This window comes from Lipotes vexillifer, unplaced genomic scaffold (genome assembly GCF_000442215.2).
Source record: "Lipotes vexillifer unplaced genomic scaffold, Lipotes_vexillifer_v1.1 scaffold149, whole genome shotgun sequence".
NCBI lineage: Eukaryota > Metazoa > Chordata > Mammalia > Artiodactyla > Lipotidae > Lipotes > Lipotes vexillifer.
In genome coordinates, this window is record NW_006779962.1 from 1,701,801 (window position 1) to 1,711,951 (window position 10,151).

At 58.3% G+C, this 10,151-nt stretch overlaps 2 protein-coding genes across 3 annotated transcripts in view; both read right to left on the minus strand.

Annotated features, from left to right (window-relative positions):
• Positions 1-451, minus strand: part of CEL (carboxyl ester lipase) — an 8,628-nt gene extending 8,177 nt beyond the window's left edge. Inside the window, exon 1 of the mRNA XM_007453097.1 lies at positions 375-451. Within this exon, the coding sequence (XP_007453159.1) occupies positions 375-440 (66 nt within the window). The 5' untranslated portion in view covers positions 441-451. The remainder of the gene's footprint in view (positions 1-374) is intronic.
• Positions 452-6,257: 5,806 nt separating this feature from the next.
• Positions 6,258-10,151, minus strand: part of GTF3C5 (general transcription factor IIIC subunit 5) — a 15,056-nt gene continuing 11,162 nt past the window's right edge. Inside the window, exons 7-12 of one of the 2 annotated variants that reach the window (XM_007453099.1) lie at positions 9,912-9,992; positions 9,626-9,727; positions 9,471-9,487; positions 8,532-8,614; positions 7,340-7,482; positions 6,258-6,433 (exon numbers count right to left, since the gene is read on the minus strand). In XM_007453099.1, coding sequence (XP_007453161.1) covers positions 6,258-6,433; positions 7,340-7,482; positions 8,532-8,614; positions 9,471-9,487; positions 9,626-9,727; positions 9,912-9,992 — 602 coding nt within the window. The remainder of the gene's footprint in view (positions 6,434-7,339; positions 7,483-8,531; positions 8,615-9,470; positions 9,488-9,625; positions 9,728-9,911; positions 9,993-10,151) is intronic. The other variant, XM_007453098.1, reaches the window with a different exon arrangement.

Consider the following 10,151-nt stretch of genomic DNA (forward strand, 5'->3'; position numbering starts at 1 on the left):
CCGTTTCAATTTTATTTTTGAAAAAAAATTATTTTTTTTTTTTTTTTTTTTTTAGTGTATGTCCTAAATATTGGGTAGTACATACACCAAAAATGACTCGTGGTTTATGTGAAATTCAAGTTGAATTGGGCACCCAGTATTTTATCTGGCAGCCTGAGTCATCCTGCGAAGGGCAAAACACAAAATGCAGAGTTAAGTGCCGGGAAAGGCTGATACGTCTGTTGTCGGGTTCTCTTTCTCAGCCTGGCTCTTTCTGCCAGTGACTCTACCTGTCTTCCCTCGGCTGGGCCCTGTCCCCAGTTTCCAGGTCTGGCTCAGCGGAGGAGAGAGGGACCCCTCCCCTGGCCCGACCCCTCTGCTGGGCTCTCGCTTACCTTCGCCGCACTCGCTACAGCCAGGCAGCAGGCAAGGCCCAAGACCACCGGCTCCCAGCACCCCATGGTGTGTGGCTGCCTCTCTGTGGCCCTCCCTCTGGGCCTGCGGTATTTATGGGCCTGGAGCCAGCCCAGAGCTGCCTGAGGAGGGACCCTTTCCTCCGCCTTCCACCGTTACCCTTTCCTCCAGGCTGGCCGAACTCCAGGTGGTGTACCTGGGGTCAGGAGACACCTGCTGTTTCCAGCCAGGGTCGGGCTGGGCCAAGGTCACATGCAAACACGCATATATACGCAAACACACATACACACACACACACACACACACACACACACACACACACACACACGTGGGGACAGTCCATCTTTCCCAGGGTCGGCTGCTGCCCCGTGACCTGGTCCCCACAGTGCACCTGTGCAGGTTACTGCCTACCTGGGAACAGAGGCAGATGGCACAGGTGCAGGGGGCGTGGGGAGGGCTGGGGCTTGGCTGAGTGCTAAGTGCGCTGCATTCTGGCGCCTCGACAAGGGCTTGCTTTCTCTCCTGGGGAAATGGGCATGCTTTGTCCCCATGCCATGCCTGCAGCTCAGCAGTGGGCGCTGATAGGCGACTGGGCGCGTGATTTCTGCGACAGAGAGGGCCACGGGCCACTGGGCAGCGGCTGGCTGTGCGGTTCGAGGTGGGGTGGGGACCTGAGCATCATGAGGTGGTCCCGCCCTCCGAGTATGGGGGCTTCTCGCTGTCAGCAGCACAGTCCTGGGAGGGCAGGACAAGAGATCCAGCCCAGCCTTGAGGGCTTCCCGGGGAAAAGGACAAGAGATCCAGCCCAGCCTTGAGGGCTTCCCGGGGAAAAGGAAGGGCCAGGCTTTCTGGCCACAGGGAACCTACAGATACACAGCTGTCCATCTGTCTGTCTGCCTGTCCGCCTACCATTTCCTGTGCCCAGATTTTTTGTGACGCAGAGTGAATGGAGAGAGGCTGGAGAAAGGTGGGGAGGGGTGGGCGGCTGCAGGTGGGAGGGAGTCAGGACACTGGGAAGAGGCCGTGCAGGCTGGGCTCTTGGGGCGAGTGTGGGGCTGGGGTGCAAAGGTGTTGAGAGGTGCTGCCAGTGACAAGGAAATGTACTTGTTGACTCACATCTTTGCCCAGCTCCTGCAGTTCTAAGAATCTGCTCTAAAGGAGGTAATTCTAAATAGGGGGGAGGGGAACATTCCAGGATGTTCAGTGCAGTGTTATTTATAGTAGCCGAGGAGGAAAAGAAGGGGGCAGGAGAGGGAAGGGGGCCTGCAGCTCACTAATAGGGGGTGGCTGCCTCTTCATTTAATAGTGAGGGCCTCACATGGTCCTGCACAGAGTAGGTGATCGATAGACACAGGAGGAGCATGCCCAGAAGTGCCTGGGAGAGCCTAACACTGTCTGTCCAGTAAAAAAAAATCCGCCCCGGCTTCCTGGCTGGGTCTGTCCAATGTGTTCATTGGTTGACCCTGTGTTAGAGACCAACTTCAGGGGCATTCATCTCAGCCAAGAAAGCTTTGGCCACTGTCTGAGGTCTGACAAAGAGCCTCTCCTTGACCAAACTCTACTCAGGTTCCCAGACTTCTTCAACTCTGCATCGTCCAGTTTTAGCAAGAATCTCGCTAAATTGCTTTAACCGGAATGCCCCACCCTCCATATCTGCCCCACCTTTATCTCTGATTGGGGTCCCCATCCTCTGCTGTCCCCCGCACCGATGATCGGTGACTGCCCTGGTCTGTCTTCAGCAAGAATCCTGTTAGGTCAGTGTCTCCGGAAGCCCCCTCTCCCCTGGTGTTTCCTCTTTTTTTTTTTTTTTTTTTTTTTTTTTTGCGGTACGCGGGCCTCTCACTGTTGTGGCCTCTCCCGTTGCGGAGCACAGGCTCCGGACGCGCAGCGCAGGCTCAGGGGCCATGGCTCACAGGCCCAGCCGCTCCGCGGCATGTGGGATCCTCCTGGACCGGGGCACGAACCCACGTCCCCTGCATCGGCAGGCGGACTCTCAACCACTGCGCCACCAGGGAAGCCCTGGTGTTTCCTCTTAGTAAGTTTACATCCACAGACTCTCTCTCACCCTTGTTTGGCTAGGAAACCCCACTTGCCCAGGCTGTATTTGGACTTGAGCTCAGCTCTATATGGAAGTCTCATCTGTTTTGGGGAACTACCTGGTGGTCCAGTAGTTAAGACTCCACGCTTCCACTGCGGGGGGCCTGGGTTCCATCCCTGGTTGGGGAACTAAGATCCCATAAGCCATGCGGCGCGGCCAAAAAAGAAAAGTCTTCTTACTGCTTTAACAACTGTCCAGCTGTGTGTGTGTGTGTGTGTGTGTATAATAATTTTTATTGGAGTGTAGTCTGGTTTTTCTTTGACAGATCTCCCAAGAGCCCTGGGACTCTAACCTGGAAGAGGGGCTGGCCTGCGTGCCTGGGCCACCTCGGTCCCCCTGCTGTGGATTGTGTGGGATTTGCTGTGCACGGCCTCAGCTGTAGCTTTTTCCTCTCTCAGGCAATCTTCTGACTCCTTGGTTCTCACAAAAGAACACTGGGAAAATCAGACAAAACTTGGAGCAGTGTGGTTGTTACATATCCGCCGCATTATGGTAATTTGGTGGAGAAAATTTAATCCAAATGTCTGAACTGGGAGTTTTGAATCCTGGTCCATGGACCTGTTAGGAAGTTTGAGGACAGGCCATGAGAGCCTGGATGCCCCTGAAACTTGATGCACATATTTGTGGGTAAGCATATTTTCCTTCAGAAAGACCCCATGGTTATCACTGTATGCTTGGAGCATCTATGACCTTCCAAAGAGTGTAGGTTGGAAGTACCCAAAGTTCTGAATTGGTGTAACTGACAAAGTAGAAAACTAACGAAATTGATTTAATGGCACAAATACTTTTTAAAAATGTTTTTCTGGGCTGGAGCACATTCTGTAAGGGCAAATGCACCTGTGTTAACATTTGCAGACGTTGTAAATCAGACAGACACAGGTCCAACCCTGACACTGCCACTCGATAGCTGTGGGATCTGGACATGTGTCTTTACCTCTCTTAACTTCCCCACTGATACCTTTGCTCAGGGAACGATGTCTGAGAGGTTCATAGCACAATAATTATCAGGGTCTACTGTTTACAAGGTGCTCAAAAGGAACATGTAAAATTTGTTTTCAGGCAGAGAAACGTCCATTTTAAGTTGTAGGGAACCTAACTATATCAGTAGATGTTCTAGCCACAGAGAAAAGTTACTTCAAGTGACTTGGAGGCGTGACTGTATGTTCATAGCAGCATTTATCCTAAGGAGAAAGCAAGTGCAACACAATCTTAAATGATCTTTGATGGTCATATTATTTTATCAAAGATTACTTTATATAATTTATCACTTGTTATTTAAATTTGTATACTTGATAATTTATATGATCTATTATAATATTTTCTATTTTGAAAATATATGTATGTTATAGGAGAAAAAGTAATTATGCTAGTGGTGTAAGATTTTCAGCATAGGTGGAAAAAGAAATGAGTAAGATCAGAGAGGGACCTTCCTGGCGGTCCAGTGGTTAAGACTCTGCACTTCCAGTGCAGGGGGTGTGGGTTCAATCCTTGGTCGGGGAGCTAAGATCCCACATGCTGCGCAGAGAAGTAAAACCTTATAATCTTACATTTTCATTGGGAGATATCTATATGAACTCATAACATTATTATTATTTTTGGGGGGGTAAAAAGTGTCCATTTTCTAGCTCTGTGTAATCCAAAGCCCTAGAGGTACAGAAAACCCAGGAGCAACAAGCACCCACTGTTGCCCAGATTGGGGTGTTGTCTAAACACCATTTCCACACCAAGGAAGGTGGCACCCTGGAGCAACGGCTAGGCTGGATCTAAGACAGGAAATGCAGTGGAGGAGCCTGGGCCATCACGGTGGCTGGAAGCAAGAAGGCACGGAAGCCCAGAGGGTGCGTCAAAGGACACAGGACCCAGCCCAGGGCTGTTCTCAGGCCAGACATGAGACAAGTAGGTCAGCAAAAAGCATGACTGCAACTGATTGAAACAGATCATCACAAAGCTAAAAGCGTCCCCCTGGTCATCACTGGTCATTGCTGTGGAGCCATAAATGAGGCCAGCGGATGAGGGTGACAGCACCCGAATCTGCTGGTCAGTCAATGTTCATGTCACTAAAGGGACCCAGCAGACATCGGTGCCTCCCAACTGGATGGGCGCATTCGAAGCTGAATTGCTGTTAATTTGTTAAGTGTGATGACAGCATCACTGTTTTGAAAACAAAAAGTCCTGATGTGTTAGACACACACTGAAGCATGGGATGGTACTGGTAAAGCCATGTGATGGATAAATAGGGGCTTATTATACAATACTCAGAACTTCTGTGTATATTTGCTATTTTCCATAATAAAATGCTTTTTAAAAGGGGGTGTGTGTAGGTACTTCGGTTTCTAAGTAGGGAACCCCTGAATACTTTTCAAGAACCTGGGAAGACCGTCCAATTCGGCACACAGAAGGCAGGTTCTGGGTAAGGCGGGGCTTAGCTGCAGAGGGAGTGTCCCTGCCCTCCGGCATGCCTCTCTCAGCTCTGCACAGGGACCAAGGCGGCTTCCGGGAGCGGGGGCCCAGAGCCCAGACCTCCTCCCTCTGAGCTTTAGGTTAGCAGCATGGCTCAGAAGTGGGACCAGCCACAGCTAAGATCCACCAGCAGAGACCTCGGCCTGAGTGAAAGCGGTACAGAGGTGAGGGAAGGGGGAAGGCCCAGGCAGCTGCACCTCACCCCCAGCAGGAGCGAGAGGCATGTCGGGGCGCTCAGCTCTACAAGGCCGGTTCCCAGAACTGACCACTTCAGGCCAACTGTGAGCCACTGGGGTTTCTGACCTGTCATGGGAGGGGGCTTTTGTTTGACTTTGGAACTTGTGGTCACACTCTGTGGCCCAGCCTGCCGGCTGAGGAAGTGGGTGACGGGGCTCATCTCTGGCTCAGGCAGTGTGTGTGGGGGTACTCCCCGGGGAGGGCAGGTTCAGCCCCACCCAGGGACCCTGCAACCCCTGGAAACCTCTGGTTTCACCCCAGGCAGCCCTGAGACAGGGTCTGTCTCCCATGAGCCTCTCAAGAACACATCCATTGGCAACAGGAAGGGATGAACGTGAGGCTGTAGGGCCCCTGGTCAAGAACACAACCATTGGGAACAGGAAGGGATGAACATGAGGCTGTAGGGCCCCCAGGTCTGCAGTTACCTCTGGCTGCTCTCACCCGGCCCACCTGGTGAGGGGCATCAGGCCTGTTCTCAACCATCCCGACATCACCCACCACGAGGTCACTGAATGAACGACTGAAGGGACAAACGATGTCCAGCGGGGAGCCCAAGCCCAGAGGCAAGAGGAAACCCCTCTCTGGCTCTGACATCCCCACTGAGACACCAAGGCTCCTTGGGAGAATGTGTTTAATACGGACAATTCCAGCTGGGCCTGCCCTTTGCCAGGTTACCCCAAATGGATGGGGTCCAGACATGATGGCAGTCTTCGCCACCTGTGACCACAGACCAGGCTCCTTGCCCCGTCCTTTTGCCTCAGCAGCAGCCAGGGCCGGCCCTCCCCCGCTGCACCATCTGCACCTCCAGCGCTTGCTGGTCTCGGCCAGAGGGAGGCGCTGGGAGCTGGCTCAGCCCGAGGGACACTGGGCTGGCTCGCGGCTGTGCAAAGCCGGGGCACCACCTTCGGGATGGCCCCGGGCACCCAGGGTCGGCCGTACCCGGCTGCTTTCCTCAGCGGGGCCGCCTGGGGACATTCTGGCTGCTGCGGGCAGCAGCAGGGGGCCCCGGCTTGTCCTGGGTCCCTCGTCAGGCCTGGTCGGGGGGCCCAGCCTGGAGCCCAGGGCTGCATCACACGTAGTCCAGAATTTCCGTCTCCATCTCGTTCTCGCTCCCGTCCGACGGCTTGAAGTCGTCCTCGTCGTCCTCGTCGTCCTCGTCCTCCGCATCCTCTGCGTCCTCGTCCCCAGATCCGCAGGTCAGCTGTTCTTTCCCGCCGTCAGCTTTGGCTGGGCTGGAGAAGAGAGCTGGGCCAAAAGACAGGCCGTGTGTGTCCCGTCGTTGGCTCCTGGGCGCACCCACACCAGCTGCCGCTGGTCTCAGCCAGAGGCCCTCGGCTCCTGGGGGCCTGTCTACAAATACGGGTGTCTGGGCTCAAGCTCTAGAGAAGCTGCTTTGTGAAGCAGGATGGCTGGGGGACCTGGCACTCCAGTTTAAAAAGCACTTCAGGGAACACTGAGGCCAAGGGCCTTGAAAACCTCTTCCCCGGAGGAGCCTCGGGCAGCTCATGGGTCCCGTGGACTCCCCAGGAGTGTGCGAGGCTCTGTGTCAGTGCTTTTCTCAACTGGACTCTCAGACGGGGGCTGTGTCCTAAAGGAGGCTGAGAACCCCTACTCCCACCAGCTCCACAGGGGCTGGTGGGTCTGGGATGCCCCCTCTCCGAGCCTGGGAGGAACCCCCGAGAGGGGCCCTTTCGCTTGCTCTCCCCCAGCCCCATCAGACCTGCAGTGCAGCAAGGGCTCACTCCCCTTGCTCACACCCCGTGCGGGGATGCTCATCCTGGGGAGGGCCAGGCAGTGCCGGGCGACAGGAGCCCAGGCCCCGCCATCCCTGCCCTCCCTGCCCTCCCAGGGGAGACAGGAGCAACGTGCCCACATGTGGCCAGAGGATGTAGGGTGACGTCAGGGCATAAAGCGGCGGCCCCCCCTGGCAGCACTAGCCCTGTTCCAGCCCCATCCCTCTGGGCCCGTCTCCTGCCTTCAACCCCCAGGGCTGAGCCCTGGCTCCGAAGGCCCCCCTCCCACCACCGTCAGGGCAAGAGGCTCCCACCTCGGTGCAATTTCTTGGGGAGCAGGTCCACTAGGGACACTTGCTTGGGCCCCAGAGGGGGGCCCAGAGCACCCAGGGCTTCCCTTCACCCCGAGCACTCTCACCAGGCCTCTTGGAGCGGATGGTGTGCCGGATCATGAGGGACATCATGTCCCTCAGGTCGTCACTGGTCTTGGGGAGGCACCAGCCGTCCCGCTCTGTGCAGAGACTTTCAGCCCCGTCATTGCGGTGAATGATCTTCTGTAGCCTGGGCATTGGGAGACAGAGTTCCAGGGAGGGGTCTCTGCTCACAGGTGCCAGTAAGTGGCTTTGGCAGAGCTGGGGTTGTGCTCAGAAAGGCAGCACTCAGAGCGCCATCCCGAGGGATGAGCACAGTCATGAAGGGCGTCCACGAAAGCGGTATAGCCCTAGCTGGGGCCCCGATCCCCACACTGCACACAAGGCGCGCGTGTGCCGCGGCCCACTTGCCTGGTGAGAGCCTGAGCGTTCACCAGGTTCCAGGCTGGGTATAACACGCTCCCGCCTCCTCCCACCCCAGCACCCCTCCTCCAGGTTTTTTTTTTTTTTTTTTTGGTACGCGGGCCTCTCACTACTGTGGCCTCTCCCGCCGCGGAGCACAGGCTCCGGCCGCGCCATGGCTCACGGGCCCAGCCGCTCCGCGGCACGTGGAATCCTTCCGGACCGGGGCACGAACCCGCGTACCCTGCATCGGTTTTTGCGGGACGCGGGCCTCTCACTGTGTGGCCCCTCCCGTTGCGGAGCACAGGCTCCGGACGCGCAGGCTCAGCGGCCGTGGCTCACGGGCCCAGCCGCTCCGCGGCGTGTGGGATCTTCCCAAACCGGGGCACGAACCCGTGTCCCCTGCACTGGCAGGCGGACCCTCAGCCACTGCGCCGCCAGGGGAGCCCCCTCCTCCAGGTTTTTAAACATCACTAGGAACAACTGGCTTAAAGGTTTCTGGGATTCTGATCAACTCCAGGGCCTGGGGACCGTGTCAGGAACCCCCATGCGGGCAAAGGAGGAGGAAAGCAAAGACCCCGGCGCAGGGCTGTGCTCTGCGTGCAGCACAGCTGGCTGCTCAGAGGGACGGCCCGAGGCGCACCCGGGAAGCCACTCCCGAGGGCCCTGCTAGCCTGGGCAGAGGATCCCAGGCGGCCGGCCTTCTCGCTGAGAGATTAAGGCTGACGTGAAGTGGAAGAGTCACAGGAAACACTTCGGTCCCCGGCTGGTTTCTCTGTACTGACTCCGAGTCCCACGGTCCCCACCTCGGCGTCTCGGGGCCCCGCACGTACGTACTCGTCCACGTTCAAGTCGCAAAACTGGTAGAACATCTGTCGGTACGGTGGCAAGGCCCCCTCCCGGAAGATGTAGACCGAGTCCTGGGAAAGGAGGGCAGAGCCGGCAAGGTCGGAGGGAGCGTCCCCGAGGACGGGCGGCGCAGGAGAGCCCCATGCCGTGGATCCCACGGGGCCTCTCCCAGGGCGGCTGCCTATCCTGCTCCCAGGACCTGGCAGGCCTGGCTCTTCTCCCTGGATTCAGGCGAGGCAGACGGGCCACAGGCCGGGGAGCCGGTGTCCAGAAAACGAGCCGTGACTCCCCAGGCGTCGAGGGGTGGTCGAAGCAACCAGGCCCTCCCTTGGGCCCTAAAACCGTGAGCCGCCAGGGGCCGGGGCTGGGCTCTGCCTCGGCGCCTCCCTGCAGGGCCCTATGCACGTCTCTCTTCCACTGCTCGGTCATCTTAGGTGGCCCTGCAGGCCAGCTCCAGAGGTGGGGATAAAGGCCTAAGACAAGAGTCCTGGAGGAGGACGGCTGCTCTGGCGAGGGTCCGGGCCCTCCCTGAGGAGCGGAGACCTGACGCTGCTGGGAGACAGCTGCCCCACCCCCTCTACAGGTGACTCCAGGGAGGGGGCAACCCTGCCGGCCTCTCCCAGGGCCTGGAGCAGCTCACGTCGACCAGGCATGGGAAGGGCCCCGGGGGTCGCCGCCCCTGCTGCGCACCTGTGCCAACGAGAGCCTGAGCCTGTGAGGGCGGCCCGCATCCAGCCCGCGGCCAGCCCGCGGCCAGGGTGCAGACGGTCCGCTCTGGCTTCAGGCCCACAGCGCCTGAGGCTCACCAGCCCCGCAGCTGCCACGCGGGGCTGCTGGCGTCTGAGCCCCTCCCTAAGACGTGCCCAGGTGGTCCCCAGCACTCACGCTCAGAGGCTGTCCCGGGAGGTGGGAGTCACGTAAGGGCACTGGGAGGGCAGAGAGGCCTCAGTCGGAGCCCCTCCTGCCGTCACAGGCGGGGCTGGGGGCCGTGTGAGGGGTCCTGGGCCTGCCCAAGGGAGGGGCCGCCGCTCCCTGCTCCCCACTCCCCACGCCCTCACCCAGGCAGGCAGCTCAGGGAACACCCACCTTGAGCTTGTACTTGTTGGAGGCCAACTTGCGTGCACTGGCCGACGCCGAGGGACCCAGGCCCTGCTTCAGGTCTTGCATGGTGACGAGCTGGCTGGCTGCGAGGGGACCACGGCAGGGCTTTGGAATACGGGGGGGTGTGTTTCTCCCGCCCTCCCTCCCCGGGGTGCGCGGGCCAGCAGTGCCCTGGAGTGACCTCCTCGGGAAGCCCCTTCCCATCCCGCCGTCCGGATGCCCATCTTCCCCAGCGCCTGATCCGCAGAGGGAGCCTGAGCCCCTTACTCGTTTTTTTGACGGTGATGGGGAGGCTGTAGTTGTAGGTGCTGCGCTTGGCCTTGACGGGCATGTCGCTGGGGGCGTAACCTGCCGGAGGGGGGCGCGCATCAGGTGGGGTGGGCACAGAGCCCCTTCTGGCAGCCACAGGCGCACCGGGGTTCCCTGGGGCGGCTCCTGAGAAGGAGACTCAGGCCCCCCGCTGGAGTGACAAGAGCCGCTGCGTCCTGGTGCTTTGTGTGCGGGGGG